Source organism: Megascapheus bottae, chromosome 2, assembly GCF_031878675.1.
Source record: "Megascapheus bottae isolate mThoBot1 chromosome 2, mThoBot2.hap1, whole genome shotgun sequence".
NCBI lineage: Eukaryota > Metazoa > Chordata > Mammalia > Rodentia > Geomyidae > Megascapheus > Megascapheus bottae.
The window spans coordinates 73,937,927-73,955,726 of NC_143510.1; the positions used below are offsets into that span (position 1 = coordinate 73,937,927).

The 17,800-nt window shown below is 38.2% G+C and overlaps 1 protein-coding gene across 4 annotated transcripts in view; it reads right to left on the reverse strand.

The window, feature by feature from the left end:
- Positions 1 to 17,800, reverse strand: part of LOC150067326 (polypeptide N-acetylgalactosaminyltransferase 4) — a 75,095-nt gene that overhangs the window by 46,127 nt on the left and 11,168 nt on the right. For 2 of the 4 annotated variants that reach the window (XM_090328364.1, XM_090328367.1), the window contains 2 exons: positions 11,076 to 11,247; positions 5,754 to 5,933 (listed from right to left, as the gene is read on the reverse strand). In XM_090328364.1, the coding sequence (XP_090184490.1) occupies positions 5,754 to 5,933; positions 11,076 to 11,247 (352 nt within the window). Of the gene's footprint in view, positions 1 to 5,753; positions 5,934 to 11,075; positions 11,248 to 17,571; positions 17,644 to 17,800 lie in introns of those variants that run through there. The other 2 variants (XM_090328366.1, XM_090328365.1) reach the window with 2 other exon arrangements.

Sequence of the window (17,800 nt, forward strand, 5' to 3'; positions counted from 1 at the left end):
TCCTCCAAAATTTATGTAAGAAAGACTCATATACAGAGAATAGTATTATAGAAATGTTCCCAAGAGAAGAAACTTACTTTATATAGAATCTTACTCAGTATCCTCATGAGAATAAAATTGCCATGATAAATATAAACCAACGTAAATAAGCACACATTTTTTTCTTAGTGGTGCTGTGGCTCAGAGTGGTACAGTACAAGCTTTAATCAAAAAGAGCTCAGGGACCAAGCCCTGAGTTGAAGCAAACAAACCATTTTCATTTCTTTTCCCCTAGTCCTAGGACTTCACCTCAGGGTCTGGGCACTGTCCTTGGGCTTTCTCAAGGCTAGCACAGACTTCTGGCTTTTTCTGTATATGTGATACTGAGGAATCAAAACCAGGGCTTCATGCATTCGAGGCAAGCACTCTACCACTAGGCCACATTCCTGGCTACCATTTTCTTAATAACTATCTTTACTTAATGTCAATATGTCAAGTGGCAAAAATATTTCTGAGGTTCTGATTTTTTCATTTTGGGAAAACAATGATAAAAATTTAGTGAAGTGGAAGATAAGGAAAAAGTACAAAAACATACCATAACTGTTAACTGATTGCCAATGGGATCAGATTTAGGGATTAGTAAAATATAGCTGGGGTGTCTGTTTCCAGAGAAGATTAGAACCTGAGGCTCTGACCTAATCAGTGGAGTAATCTCATAGATTCTTAGTGTAAGGACCTTATTGGAAAATGGATTAAGGGTAAGAAGAAACACATCACTGAAGTATGCCCTAGGGACAACAGGTCCTAGGCTCTCCTCTATGTTGTTTCCTAAAGGCCATGATGAGAACTACCCCCAGCTCTGCCACATGCTCCCTGTCAAGAGAGACCACCTCTCTGAAGCTACCAATCAAATTAAATCTGATTGTTTCCGTGAGTTATTTTAGTTATACAAAAGTAACTAATACACTTCTACAATATTACTGACCTATCCCCATCATCACATCATTTTCCTATCTACATTTATTGATTACATACACTCTTGAATAGATCTTAACACTTTTCCTAGAGTAACTAATTTAGTCTTCAAAATAACTCTATGAATCAGGTTCATGAACTGAGGCCCATTAAGGTCCCAGGAGAGGAACTCAGGTTTGACTTGAGCTTGGCTATTAGCCAAACTTTTTTTTTTTTTTGCCAGTCCTGGGCTTGAGCTCAGGGCTTGGACCCTGTCCTTGGACTTTCTAAAGGCTAGAGCTCTACCACTTGAGCCTCAGCACCATTTCCGGCTTTTTTCTATGTATGTGGTACCAAGGAATCGAACCCGGGCAAGCACATTACCACTAGGCCAAACTCCAGGCTAAACCTTTGAAAGACCCTGCTTAAGTTTCTGATCAAAGAGCTTGTTGACTAGACAAATTACTGTGAGTGCTTTATGTTCTGTGTAAGCCACAGAAAGTTCTAAAGTGGAACAGTATTCCCAGTGGAGAACAAATCATCCTACAATAAAAAACCTTTGAGGGGTGATAGAAGCATGCTCCCCTCTCCACCCCACTCATGTCCTTGAGGAGTTTATGGGAGAAAATTTATTCATTCTAATTCACTCATTTACCCATTTACTCATGGAGTCAAAGATCTACTGAGCACCTTGCAGTCCCCAGGGTAAGCCGTGTTCTGGAATACAGAAGTGAATAAAACCATAAGATCCCTGCTCCTGGGGTGGGAGGAGGGAAAGTAGGAGGAAAACATGAGAAGGGGTATCCATTTCAAGAAGTAATGTACCCCCGTATAGAGGGGTTACAGTTACAGGGGGAACTCAGAATTTACATAATTTTAGAATGTGATATTTAAAAAAAATGGGACAAAAAGGCATCAATTTGTCACCAGAAACTTTATGGAAGAAACAGGTAAATAAGAAAAAGCAGTTGATCAGTTAAAATCTTATCCTGAGTAGAGTAAATTTCTCAGAAGTAAAGGAGTAAAGTGTCTATGTGTTTTAGATATGTGGGGGGAGGGGAGTGGCAGCCAAATGGAAAAGCAACAGGCAGAAGCAAGGAAGGATCTTCCTCCAAAGAAACACAACCGAAGGGGAAAATGGTAAAGCCTTCCTCCTTCTCTGGACACTCCATTATGATTCCTACATGGGTTTTTTTTTCTTTCTTTCTTTCTGTTTTTTTTTTTTTGCCTTTAGAAGAGCTGAGAGGGAGGATAATGGCTTATATTGCCTCCTCCCTGTTATTTTAATTATAGACATTACAGAATAAGTCAGCACTAAAGTGACAAGCTTTCCTTTACCCTGGCTTTCATGATTTATTGTTAAAACTCAAACAGTACCAGACTGGGCTATTAATTTTGAGACTATTAGCAGGATATAAATTTTTCCATTCAGAATTGTTGGACTGTTTCATCTCCAACTTAGATCCAATCTCCTTTGCAAACATCTACACACAAAGGGAGTATTAGTCAATGGTGACTAATGAATCAGCAGGTAGATTGCCTGAAAGGCATTTTAGGCCAACCTAATTGCTGTTGAACCTTCCAGGTTAACTAGAAACCAAGAAAAATGAGGGAAATTTTCAACTTCTTTCTAGAAAAACTGGTTCATATGTTCATAAAAGTATTAAATTATAAAACAGGAGTTCTTAAGGGATTTATGGAATTCCTGAGTCTTGATATAAAATTTTATGCCTAGATGTAGTCAGAAAGTTACTTTGTTCATTAGAGACCATGATTTTGTGGTGAAGAATGGGGATCTGGTACTAGGACTCAAACTAAGGGTCTGGGTGCTGCATCTTAGCTTTTTCCCTCAAGGCTGGTACTCTACCACTTGAGCCATAGCTCTACTTCTGACTTTTTGATGCTTAATCAGAGATAAGTGTCTCCCAAATTGTTCTTCCTAGACTGACTTTGAATCATGAGTCTGTAAGCCTCCTGAGTAGGTAGGCTTACAGGCATGAGCCACTAGCATTTAGCTAAGAACCAGGAAAATTTCTTTTTTAATGAATCTGTAAAAAATCCAAGTTTTCCTTTCATTTCTTTTCTTGTCGGTTTACCTCCTTTTCCTTCTTCTCTCTCTCCCTCTCCCACACTAGGCAAGTATGTTCCCACTGACAGTCACCTACTGGCGGTTTTTTGTTTTTTGTTTTTTATCATTAAAGTATATATTCCATAAACACATTTTGAGCCTTCAGTGTTCTGAGACCAAACAGAGTGGGTACTGTTCCATGTTCTATAAGAAACAAACCATTAAGCAAGAGGACTCAGAAGCCTGCAGCTCTTCAATAGGAAGGCCACCAAACAAAGAACAGTAGTGTAATAAGACTGCCTTGATAAATACAAAGCTTTCAGTCCTAGGGCGAATTCTGAAACTGCCCAGCCAGATAATCTCAGAAAGCTAACAGTCACACTGACCATGATTTTCTATTTGTTAAAAATGAGGGAGTTTTGAATGTAGTCAGACCTAAAATGTTCATATATGTGTTAAAAAACATTGGCAGTCTCAGAGTTTGCTTATAGGATTGGTTGCTTTATATGTTTATGGGAAACTAAGGATTTTTTGTTTGTTTTCTGAAGTGTTGGATGAGAAGCCATCTTTGACTGCAATAACAATTCATTCCTGCAAATGGAGGCAAAAAGTAAATGAAACCAATATACACCTAATATATATACAATATATATTATCAAATATATATTTGCTATAAAACATACTAATTGGTTGTTGGATAATTTACCATGTATACACCAAGATTTATTCTCTCTTGAGGTTTCAACCCATAAGTACAAGGCCAAATGCCTTGGTGATCCTTCATAAGCAGCCTGGCAGGCACCTCCAACTCTGAACTTTTCCAAATTCTCATCCATTATTCTCTGATCTGCTTCTTTTTCAACTTATTTTTTCTCAGCAAGAGAAACCTGGGAGTCTATTCCCATTTCCTTTCTAGTTCCTCTCATTCCAATCCATTCTTGAACCATCTCTGGCCCTCTGCTTCTGTTTACTATAAGCAACAAAAGTGATCTTGATGCTGGGTGCAGGTGGCTCCTGTCTGGCTACTCAAGAGGCTGAAATGTGAGTGTCTCAGTTAGAAATCAGTTATTCTTAGGCTCACCATTAGAAAAGTGCTAAAAAGCAAAGATCTTTGAGAAGGCCAGAGAGAGTGAAAGAGAGAGAGAGAGAGGAGAGAGAGAGAGAGAGAGAAAGAGAGAGAGAGAGAGAGAGGAGAAGAGAGAGAGAACCACTATGAACTATAAACCAGAAGAAAATGGGATGCTGTCAGTTGAATAGAGCTTCTATAACAAAATACCATAAACTGGGAGAAAGCTAATGGTACTGAAGTCCCTGGTTCTAATCTTCTCACTCCAAGACCACAGGTCAGCCAAGTAACCACCATAGGGGGAGAAAATGAAGTTTTCTATGTTTCTGTCACTTTCAGCCAGATGAGTCTTAACTGTAACTTTCTACAATCTACGTTTCTCACCTACAAAATAAGAAAAACAGAACTGTCTTCCCTTCCTCGGCAACTCTGATGGAGAAATGAGATGGGAACTTGGAGTATCTTGGCAGTGTCCTTTTTAGAATGCAACTGCTTCTCATAACCTACACGTGGATATCTGCATTGCCATAATGGCCTAACTACTATATTTCCCTATATATGGTTCACATATATATATGTATATATATATATATACATATGATCCATCCATACACATATGCATATACATGTATACGCATATGTACATGTATTGTGGCCCATATGCATATACATGTGTGTACATAAACATATATATACATAACATATATATATGTGTATATATACATTCATAATGCTCATAATTTAATTTTGCACTACTTAGTATATAACCAGGGACCCTGCACATGCTGGGAAAGTGCTCTATCATTAAGCTACATTCTTAGTCCTTTTTTTTTAAAAAAAGAATTTATTAACATTGATTTTTACATCATATTTTAAATGACAAGTTTAACATACAAGTGTTCAAGGAGGGAATCTCTATTTACAATCACTGGGACTTAGTATTGAGAACTTAATCACAATTAGGCTAAGGGTTTGTATGTCATAGAAATATATTAATTTAAGAAATAAAACATTATGTCTATAGAGTCATAGGTTTTTATGTCTATATAGTTATGTTTATATTTCCATTACCATGTCCATAGCTTTGGGTATGCAGTTATTGAGTCCTCGCTCTTGTACTCTTTGGATTTAATAGCCACATATTAAGGATACCATGCGCCTTTTGATCCTTAGGTCTTGACTTGTCTCACTCAACATGATTCGCTCTAGATTCATCCACTTTCCTGCGAATGCTGTTCATTCTTAGTCCTTTAAATATTTTATTTTGTTTTGTTTTGGGGTACATGGTAGAGCGCTCTGACCTCACCTAGGTCTCCTGCTTTACCTCTCCCAACTCTGCACTACTCATGCTTTCTCTCAAATAGCCAGCAGACTCCTACCTCCTTTCACAAACTTTTCAAACGACACTCTTCCTTCAATTCTCTGTTCAAGAGCCGTCCTCTCTGAGAGGCATCCATGAACAAAGTTTAAAACTACTTACTCTCCACCAACCCTGCTTAGTTTTTCATTCTATATATTGTCTGTCTCTGTAAAACACAGCTCCATGAGTGCCAGAGGTTTATTATGGCCCCAGCATACAGTAATCATATAGCACATATTTGCTGAGCAGATGGATTTCTGGAGGTTGGGAGGTGAATATGGACCATGGCAGAAAAAAAGTGCTATTATGAAACTTTCTGTACTTACTTGGCACAGCGCACCCAGTGTGTGTGTCGGTATAAGGAAAATAAGAAGCGTTGGCGATGCATATTCCATACTTTGATAGATTTGTCTTCAGAAGCTGTAACAAGATATTGGCCATCGGAGGAAAAGTCCACACTTCGAACTGGAGCTGTATGTGCCTTAAATTCTGAAGATTTCCCTTTCCTGGAAATAAACAGTTTAACATGAATAACTTACTTGACTTAATTATAATCAGTCTTTAAGCACAATTATAAACCTAAAAGAAGTATGAAGTATGTTGGATGTACCCTCCCATTTCAAACTGGTTGGGTAATAAAGTTAAAACGAGGAAGACCCTGGTTCTACTTACCGTTGACATGCATCTCCTGCTTCTTTCCCAATTAGAAGAAATTTTGAGCCAATCTCTACCATGCATTTTTAACTTCCTTTAGAAATGGCAATGTATAGGCTGGGTATACCTAGCTACTCAGAAGAGTGAATACAACCTAGAAAAGCTAAGAATGATTAAATGAATAGCTCCAAGGCAGTGTTGTATAACTGGGTCACATGGATGTTGTGTGAGCTGGCAGCATGGGCTGGGAAGAGAGATAGCCTAGGTGTCATTTGCCTTTATACACAATGCTCCCAGATGATCACTGTCCACCAAGGGTTCCAGCCACCAGTGAGTGGGAGTGATGATAACCGAGACCCACATGTGTAATGAAAGCCTAGTTTTCTTTTTAGACGATCATTATACTCACAAATGAAACACGGTATTAATGGGGGGAAGCATATTTCAGATGCTTTATTTTTTCTTTTTTGGTTAGAAACAGAAAAAAGATAATCAAAAGAGTGGAGAAAATAGGGGCCGGGAGTTTGGCCTAGTAGTAGAGTGCTTGCCTAGCATGCACAAAGACCGGGGTTCAATTCCTCGGTACCACATACATAGAAAAAAGCCAGAAGCGGTGCTGAGGCTCAAGTGGTAGAGCTCTAACTTTGAGAAAGTCCAAGGGCAGTGCTCAGGCCCTGAGCTCAAGCCCAGGACTGGCAAAAAAAAAAAAAAAAAAAAGAGTGGAGAAAATAATGTGAGGTACTAGAGGAAGAAAAAGCATAAGAATTGCTAAAACAGGAAAAGCTTTCAATAGTTTTGGAGCTAGGCTTGGGAAATACTCCAGTGTTACTATGTTCAAGGCATTTTCACTTTACAGGACTGCATAATCTTTCCACTTAGAAAATCTCATTTATATTATTGATACCTCAAATATAAAACTGCTGTAACTGCATGAAAAAGATTGGGCAATGGAATTTAGTTAGACAGTCTCAGCTTTCCATATCCTGCCTTCCCACACATCTGCCCCTAATCCTGTATTTACCACTTTGATTGGTTAAAGCTATCTCTACCTAGCTCAAGGCCAATATCCACCTACTTCTGGAGCAGAATCCTGGAAATCACACATGAATCCCACCCACTTTTCCAGTAAGTAAATACCTATTGTGTGACAACTTCTGAATGTCCTTTGAATGCCCTCCTTCTTTTTACCCCAGTTCTTACCTTCGGGTATATATCCTCAACCTCCTTCACCTAGATTACTATAAAATCCTCTTAGCTACTTCCCTATTCTAATCTTCTATCCCCTTTAGTTACCTACAAATTGTGGCTGTCTTCTTGCTAGAAGCAATATGTAAATCCCAGTGTAAACACATCACTGGCTCTCCAACATAAAATGCAACTCCCATATGAGCTGTTGACCTTTGTACTCAGAACAGCCACAGTACTTAAAACATACCTCTGCCTTTTTGACTGTGCTTTCTCAGGTGAATCACTTCCCAACTCCAGCTTGCTTTGGCTCTTCTTTAATTATTTAATTTATACATTATATTAACACACACACACCAGTCCTGGACACTGTCTCTAAGCTTTTTTTGCTCAAGGTTAGCACTCTGCCACTTGAACCGGAGCTCTACTTTGGCTTTCTGAGGCTAACAGAGGTAAGAATCTCCTGTACTTTCCTTCCTGGTTGGCTTCAAACTATGATCATCGCATCTCAGCCTCCCAAATAGCTAGGGTTACAAGCATGAGCCACACCAGCACCTAGCTTATATCATGGTTTAACAAAACAAAAAAACAGACTTGCTTCTCTTCTCTGAAGCAGAATATGCTTTTGAGGACAAGTCTGCGTCTTTAGTCATCTCTGCAAGATCAACCCTAAGTACAACGTCAGGCACATAAGTGCAATTTTGTGAACTCCACACACACAAAAAATCTGGGAAAAGTCCAGGTATAAATATTTATTTATTTATTTATTTATTTTTTGCCAGTCCTGGGCTTGAGCTCAGGGCCTAAGCACTGTCCTTGGACTTTCTCATGGCTAGAGCTCTACCACTTGAGCCTCAGCACCACTTCCAGCTTTTTTGTATATATGTGGTACCAAGGAATCGAACCCGGGTCTTCATGAATGCTAGGCAAGCACTTTGACCACTAGGCCAAACTCCCGGCCCCAGGTATAAATATTTTAAGAACCAACCTGGCTTCCCCTTCCTGTGACCTGTAGAATGCAAAGGTGACTTCATCATTAATTCCTATTATTAGACTAATATATCAGGAATAACTAAAATTGGTATTTATCCAAGATGGGGGGGCATTCAGGGACTAATTTAATGAAGATTCAAGGGAGGTTTTTTGTTGTTGTTGTTTTGTTTCATTGTGGTTGAACTCTGGATCTGGGCATAGTCCCTCAGCTCTTCAACTTGAGGCTACTGCTCTACAAGTTTGAACCACAGTGCCACTTTCTCAAGGGAGATTTTTATATGTAGCAATCAGGAGTACAGTTTAACACCAAGAGAAGATAAAGAAGACCTGGCACCTGAGATTTGGGAAGGGAAAAGATAGTCTATCCTTTCTGGATCATTAAAACCTACCCTGATCTTCACTTCCTCATTCCTCATAGCCACAGGCCCCCCTGCTAGCCTTCATCTTAAAGGCTCTGTTATCTGCGGCAGACTGGCCTAGCCAGGAACCTGTCTCATCGGGAAGCATGAAGAAACCAAGTAGGTGGGCTCTGTGTTTGCTGTACACAATTGGTTTCTCATTTGAATTGGAACTGGTGTGTGATTCAGATCCAGAGAATGTAGCAGAAGTAACACTGTGAAAGCACAAAGTCTAACCCTTAAAAGGGTGCATTACCTTTGTTTTTACTCTCTAGGGCTCAGCTCTCATGCTGTATTAAAGTCCATGTCCTGCTGAGACAGTACACACGGAGAAGAAACTGCTGTGGCCAACTACAGCACCAAGGCTCCCCGCATGTGCGTGAAGTGCTGGACCTGTCCACCCAGCTGCCAGCATTAACGAGATATGTGAGTAATCCCATCCCACATCAAGTGGGGAGAACCCCCCTGACAACCCAGAAAATAGTTAAAACAGTCATTTCTGTACTGAACTACACTGTGTGGGTCACTGGTGGAAGCATCTGCTTTGTTATGACCCGCATTGCTCTGGCCCTCTAGGACCTGCTTTAGAAAGAGAAACCAGACATAATCAGCGTGCTAGTATGAGCGATGAGCGGCTATGAGCTAATGACTCAAGAGTGATTTAACCTCAGCAACCTTTCTACAGTGGGCTCCTTGAGAGTTCCTTCAATCAGTTAAAGAAGACTAAAATTTGTGGTGTACTACAATGGCAGAAACCAAGCAACTAGCCCTAACTTCCAAAGTTAAAGACTTTAGAACGTGATTCTTCTTCTGAGCCCCCAACTGGTCTTACCCCCTTTGTTATGTCCTTCTACACTCATCCACTTTATCACTCTAACTAGTCATTTCTCAGCAACAAGTTTTACATTCATCTAGGTACAAACACAGACTTGGAAGTTTCCTAGCTGATGGCAGGATAAAGTGGCTAGTGGCATTTTGAGTGGCAGGTATTCACCTGCTCAGCCACATGTTGCAAAAAATCCTGTCACCACAGATTCAAGGAAAATGCCCAAATTCCTATCCTCTGATAAGACATAGCAGGAACTAATGATGAATGAGATTCATTCTAAAAATACAAAAAAAAGGGAGTGAGACGGATGAAGTAGAATGGCAGAATAATCATTGAAGCTAGTTGATAAATAAAGTTAGGATGTTGTTACTCAGTTTTTCATGTATATGAAAATTTACACACTTCAAGGTATTTTGTTCATTTGTTTTTTTCTTTCTTTTTTTTTTTTTTTGGACAGTCTGGGGCCTTGAACTCAGGGTCTGAACACTGTTTTTCTCAAGGCTAGAGCTCTACACTTGAGTCTCAGCACCACTTCAGCTTTTTTCTATGTATGTGGTACTGAGAAATTGAACCTGGGTCTTCGTGCATGCTAGGCAAGCACTCTACTGCTAGGCCACACTCCCAGCCCTTGTTGTTTTGTTTTTTTTTTCTTAAGACGAAAACTCAGACTTGCCTCAAACTCTTGATCGTCCTTCCCCTGCCTCCCTTTTATCCTGAGATTACAGGCATGCTCCACCACACTCAGCTATTTAATTTTTAAATTTTTCTTAAAAATCATGATTTCATAATTGCTTAAACTAGCTGGACTATCAACTAGTATTAGAAAAATCTCTTACAGAGAGATTTGATACAATAGGATATGACCTGAAAATGCAGCAATTTTTAGTGTCAGAAATTTTCTTTAACAAGGAAATGCTGGAGCCACAAAATAAATGATATTAATCAAAATCAAAGAATAGTTCAATCACAGAGCTATTAAGTAAAGATCAAAGGAGCCCTAAAACATGGATAAATGGACATTAAGAAGTTAGTAAACTAAACTTTTCATACACTGTAATGCGTATGTTTCTTGGGAGATCATCTAAATTGCTAACGACTGTGTGATGGGGGTGCTTAGCTATTTAGGGGACTATAATCTAAGAATTTCCATTCAAAGCCAGTGATCAAAGAGACAAAACTGTGAGATTCATCTCTGATTAACCAGCAAAAAGTCAAAAGTGGAGATGTGGCTCAAATAGTAAAGTACCAGAATTGATTAAAAAGGCTAAGGAAGAATGTGAGATCCTGAATTTAAGCCCAGTTCAGGTATCAATAATCAACAATGAATAAGCTGTTAACTACCGCCATCCGCAGAAAGGTCAAGACAATCCTATCACTGTGTTACAAGTATGTTTTTAAAAAGAAGACATAATTATGAGATAAAGAGGAAGAAAAGCACATAGGAAATAGTCTTTAAAACATCTCCTATGTAACCAAATACAATACATGTAACTGGGAAAATTCAGGCAAACCCAAGAAGCACATTAGGAGCAGATGTTATAGTTCTACATTCCTAAAGCCAAAGAATATTAAGTGTTGATTTCTCTTACTTATCAGGAATCCAGAGTCTAACAGTCCTGTCTCGTGAGGCAGATGCCAGTAAGTTCCCTTGTGGAGAAAACTGCACGCTGGTTACAACATCTTTGTGACCTACATATCTGTAAGCTCTAGCTTGTGGTTTCAAATTCCATAGCATGAGAAAGGTATCCCAGGATGCAGTAGCTATCAAGAAAAAGAAGGATAAAATCACCGTTAGTTAGGCTGCAAATGCAGGCATTTCTCAATTAAGAGGGCAGTGCATCTAATAACAAGGTGTCCTGGTAACAGAGAAGCTGGAAGTTGTAAGGCACATCACATAAGGGCAAAAATATTAAGCCACATCACAAATATGCAAGTTTGGCTGTATCCCGTGTAAATCACACAGCAGGATTCCAGGCCCCAGTATTTAATTAGTGCTCTGTAACTATTTAACAGGAAAGCATCATGGTACTTGAGAGAATACAATTGACTAAGAATCAGTTTGTCTCACCCTCTAGATGACTGAGGAAGCTACCAAATCTGTGTTACTGGTACCAAAAAGTATTTTTGTTTTGAATTTCTTTGGACAGAGATAAAAAAAATCCTTCAGCATGTTTTTCTAATAAATAAGTATATTTTCTCACATACCAACAGCAATTGTCAGCTAAGAAAACAATCAAATATATACATTTATCAATTAAATTCAGAATTTTGTCAATACCCAGAAATGGCTTTCATAGCTAGGGAAGATCTTAAAAGTCTCTTTGCTTAGGAATTTTATGAAATTAGACAAATAAAAGAATCATGTGTGTAAGACATTAGGTTAAAACTTTTGGAGAAGGAAAACAAATATAATCAATTGTGGGAATTAATGCCTGACAAAGAATTAATATATAAACAGATGTGAGATAGCCCCAGGCTTGCATAAATTAGAAAATTTTATTATATGTCTACAGCTCCAGAATAGCCCCAATAGCAAGAACCAGGTCAAAGATAATCACTGAGTCTAGACTACAAAATAGGCCTGGCTTCATAAAGATACTGAAACCTTCCAGGCTCTTCAGCCAAGATTCAATATTCATTTGGACTCAGCCTATATATTATTTTCATGCAAAATAGTTAAGGTGAGTTTGTAAATGTTAGAACCTATTTTTAGAAAGCAGACAAAACTGATGTTCCTTTACAGCTCATCTAAATTATGAAATACCCATATTAGGATCTGGATTAATTGGAATTAATGTATCTCAAAGTGAGAAAACAAATAATTCTCATATGGATTATATTTAGGACCCTATTTCAGTTTTATGTAATATACTGCAAACAAGATACACTAAAGCAAATAAAAAGCAATCCTTCCCTCAAAACAGTATAGTATGGAGACACCATTGATAATTTCATGTGCATACAGGACTTCTATGTATTATTACTCTTTAATGTTAAATGAGGTAGTAGGTGGCCCTTTCTGGATATATTTGAGCAGAAAGCTGATTGAAATCAAGTGTTCCAAGCTAAGATGAGAAGAAAGAGCATTCTGAGCAGAACTTGAGACAAGAATGCATATGCAGGCCAGGTGCTGGTGGCTCATGACTTTAATCCTAACTACTCAGAGGCTGAAATCTGAGGATTACAGTTCAAGGTCAGCCTGGGCAGGAAAGTCTGTGAGACTCTTATCTTTAATTAATCACCAGAAAATCAGAAGTGTTGCTGTGGCTCAGTGGTAGAGTACTAGCCTTGAACAAAAAGCTCAGTAATCATAAGGTTTCTTGTTCTGAGTATTAGTGATGTGGGTATGTTGCGCTGTGAAAGTTAATCAGATTGTAGATTATGTTCTGTGCAAGTTTTGTTGTATACCTATTTATCAAGAAAACACTTAGAAACACTCAAAGTCTACCATTTTGGCTATTAAATGAAGAGTAACAAGGAACAGTGAGACAGGACTAAATAATCAGTTCACAGACAATACAATAAATCAAGACACTCTGTAAAACAAAGGTAGAACCCATGAAATTTTCTAAGGGGTGAGAAGTAAGGGAGAGGAAGAAAAGTGACAAAGGTGCCAGGCTTTGAGAGAGGTAACCTAATCAACCTTAATGCCATCTAATGAAGTAGGAAAGACAAGAAAATGGAATCTGGAGCAAGACTGAATGAAGAGGAATAAAATTTTTAAATTTCAGACAAAGTAAGTTTACAAACCAATTGGACACACAAGTAGAAACAGCAGATAGAGACAAAGACATAGATCCATCTGCCTGGAACCCAGAAAGAGGTTTTGACTATACCATGCAGTGGTAGCACTTTTGAGGCCTGGCCATTAAGGAATATCTGAGTAGAGGTAACCCAGTTACAACATTATAACTCAGTACACTTTTATAAATTCTTCTAAAATTTAGGAAAACAGAAAAAAAAGACAGAAGTACAAAAACTGTATGAATCCATTCACACTAAAAGTTATGAAAAGGTATGGAAACAAATGCAAATTTTCCCTTCTTAGTTCCTTAATATTTCTTAAGAAAGAATTGTTCTAACAAACCCACTATCATTTTAATAAAAAGTAAGTGTTCGATTATTGATGTTAATGTTTCACTATGTCAACTCAGAATTTGCTTTCAGATGTTTCCACAGAACCACACCCTATGTAAATATTATCTCAAAACTGCAAATGTCAAAGCATTCATAAACCAAATGGTCTATTTTAAAATAAAATGTTAAAAGGAAGAAAAAGGTTAGTAAAACTATCAATTTAAAAAAAAACTTTGTTTTATCATATACATATACCGATACATTCTTGAAATGATAATTCATGGGCAGAAAATGTATTTTTTTATATAATAAAGCTTACCCTCTTCTAGCCTAGTGCTTTGTTTCTTAACTCAACCTAAGCTTTATCATTTAACCAGTTATATAGAGGTGTACTCTGTTAGGAGTATTATTTTCTAAAAAAAAAAAAAAGCTAATTTCTCTAGTTTTTCTGGGCTTTTAAAATTACCTCACAAGTCTAACCATTTGCAATTGGTTAGACAGGTCCCTGATACAAAATACCCATATTACAAAACAAGATTCTGTGAAACCTCCTTCTGCTCTTTGGCCACCTAACTCCCTTTCTTGGATCCAATCTGCATTGCCATATGTCAACATAAATTGTACTGCCATGTGCTCAAATAAACTGGTATGTCCATTCTCATGTATTCTTGCATTGCAAATGGTAATGCATATTTCCTATTTCAAATGGTAATGCAGCATATTTACTCTTGTGCATTTTGCCACTCCAGTCTCCCTGAGTGCCAGTGGGTCACACCTATAATCCTACCTACTCAGGAGGTTGGTTAAAAGCCAGCCCAGGCAGAAAGGTCCCTGTGAAACTTTTATCTCCAATTAACTACTCAAAAAAACGTTTAAGTGGGGTTGTGGCTCAACTGGTAGAGTGCTAGCCTTGAGCACAAAGAGGCTCAGGGACAGCACCCAGGCCTTGAGTCAAGTCCCAGAACCAAGAACCCACGGAAATTACACACACACACACACACACACACACACACACACACACACACACACAGAGGAAATCATGTGGGTTTTTTTTGGCCAGTTCTGGGGCCTTGAACTCAGGGCCTGAGCACTGTCCTTTGGTTTTCTCAAGGGTAGAGCTCTACCACTTGAGCCACAGCACTATTTTTGTTTTTTTTTTTCTATATATATGGTACTAAGGAATGGAACCTGGGTCTTTGTGCATGCTAGGCAAGCACTCTACCACTAGGCCAAACTCCCAGTCTAAGGTTTTTTTGGTTTTTTTTGTTTGTTTGTTTTTAAGGTAGAGCTGCCTTAGTATGTTACCCCACTATTTTTTTTGATAAATTTGCATTTTGATAACCTCAAGCTTATGGAAAAATGATAAGTTAGGGCAAAAACCTTATATATTTACTATCCTAAGTTTTGCTATTATTTACATTTTGTCCATTTACTCTATCCTTATGAATTTTCTGATTGTACAAATAAATTACTGTAATAAATTTCTAAAATAATTACTACTGGGGCCAGGCACTGGTGGCTCATGCCTATAATTCTAGTTACTCAGGAAGCTGAGATTTGAGGATCGTGGTTTGGAGCCAGCCAAGGCAGGAAAATCTGTGAGACCCTTATCTCTAATCACCAACAGAAAACCAGAAGTGGTGCTATGGCTCAAAGTGGTAGAGCAAGTAGCCTTGAGTGAAAAATATCAGGGACAGCACCCCACAACTGACCAAAATAAAAATTATTACTGAGTCTGAGTTAAATAGTACATAGGGTCTAGAGGTATGGCTCAGTGGTAGAGCACCAGCCTGGAAAGTGTAAGGACTTGAACTTAAACCCTAGTAATGCGTGCACGTGTGCGCGCACGCGTGTGCACACACACACACACACACACACGTGTACACAAAATAATAATAAGCATATATTTAACGAATTTGAAAAGGTCCATATCCTTAGTACAGATTTTCTGTATCTTAGGAACTTGAATTGCATTCTCTCAACTTGTTTCATTCTATATGTAAAATATTCTGAAAATCCAAATTACTTTCCATGAAAACCTTTGAAATTTTCAATTATTTCAGAAGTTCTATGTTTTCTATTTCTATTATGTCCTACTATAAGGTCTATTACAGAATGACACTAAAATGTTCTGGTGTTAAGGCATGGACTTTGTACTTGATTGTACACAAGGAAACACAAAGAGGAAGCCCTATACTGCCTTCTTCAGGCAAAAACTAACAAGGAAATAGTGTAAAGAAATCGATAAGCAGTTCCCTATCACTTTTTTTTTACAAAAGAAAAAAAAAATCTGATTCCCAAGTATATGCATTTGCAAACCTAGTTGGAAATAAGACAGTCACAAAAAATAATGACATTTCTATTTGAACTAGACAAATTTTAACACTTTAATACTGTCAGGATTAGATTGTCTACGCAAGCACTCTGTAATAATATAATTAAGTGATGGCAGTACTTTAGAATTCCCATGGCCCAAATGAGGAATTAATTAAGCATGTTTTCTTTCTAGCTCATAATAAGTAATTAGCTTCCTAGCACAGTAGAAGCTATGGGTGTTTTGAAAAATAATTTTGACTTTGACAGCTCTGGAAATAATAGCAAAAAGTGACAAATGGGATTGCACTAAATGACAAGGCTTGTTCCTAGCAAAAGAAACCATCCACAAAATTAAATAGAGCCAGGCCCTGGTGACTTATGCCTGTAATCCTAGCTACTGAGGATGCTAAGATCTGAGGCTAATGATTCAAAGCCACCCAGGGCAGGAAGGTTGTAAGACAACTACCTCCACCAAACTACAAAAAAAGAAAAGAAAAGGAAAAAAAAGAAATAGAGCTGTGATTTAAGTGGTAGAGAGGGTAGCCCTGAGCAAATGAAGCTCAAGGACAGCGCCCATACCCTGAATTTAAGCCCCAAGAATGTGCCCCCCCAAGACAATGAAGACAAAAAAAAAAAAAAAAAAGGTTTGGAAGGTCAAACAGTAGAGTACTAGCCGAGCAAGCAAGAGGTCTTGCACTGAAATACCAGTTCTGCCAAAAAAGAAAGCTTTAGTAAGGAGATGTGGAGAATTGGAATTTAATGTAGTCAAATTCGAAGCCTGGTTATTATCAATGATACAAACCTTTATTAAGTCACTATTGTATTATAGGCCCCATACTTCTAAACACTCTATAAGCATTCTTTTATCTGGGCCTCACAAGGCAGTGAAATATCATCATGTCTGTTTTATGGATAAAGGAAGAAAGTTTAGTGAGGTGAGGTAACCTGCCAAGGCCATGAAGGTGAAAAGGGGTTAGGTTCAATTTTACTCAGTCTTTCTGTCCTAGCCACTGATTCTCAAAAAACCATAGGGGGGACCGGGAGTTTGGCCTAGTGGTAGAGTGCTTGCCTAGCATGCACGAAGACCCGGGTTCGATTCCTCGGTACCACATACATAGAAAAAAAGCCACAGATTTTTTTTCTCCAGTATAGTTAATTACTGGGGACTAGTCTTAAATGAGTATTTCAGGACGGTGGGGGGTGGGGGGAATCACACATTCTTTGAGGTGAGAACATGAAATTTTGAAAAGTTAATTTTGATACACATGGAAATCAGCCAACTGTCACTGCTTCTCCATATACACAATAGTTTTTTCTAACAGTTGCGAATGATTTCAGCATCTATCCAGCATCCTTTACCATCACTTATTCTACTAATAGCTTGCATGTTAAACAGCAATTGAGTTGATATTGAGATAACCCCGGAGAAAAAAGGAAGAAAAGTACCATTCTATACTAAAAACTAATAGACCTTTAAAATGTAAGTGCTAAAGTACAGCTTGGACACTGCAAGTTATGTGGAAAACACTTAAATTCTTAATGTCTGTTAAAACTTGGATGTGACTGTTCAGGAGAAAAAAAAATTGGTTTAACTTAAGAGTACAGTTCCAAAACCATGACTCCAAGCCAGTACTGCCCACGCTTTGCTGCTTACTACCTAACATTACTTTTTTGTTTTTTGCTGTCCCTTACCTTTTTCACTCCACTACTGTCTATTGATGATTAATTAGGGATTAGAGCTCCATGTGCTTTTTCTGCTTCTGCTAGCTTTAAATCATGATCCTTAAATCTCAGAATTCTGAAAAGCAAGAATTATGGGCACGCGCCACTGGTGCTCAACTTACTACCTAATAGTTTTAGGGAAAACTACTGGACTTTGAATTTAGCCATAAAAAGGGATGATGCTTCGTAAGGCCATTAT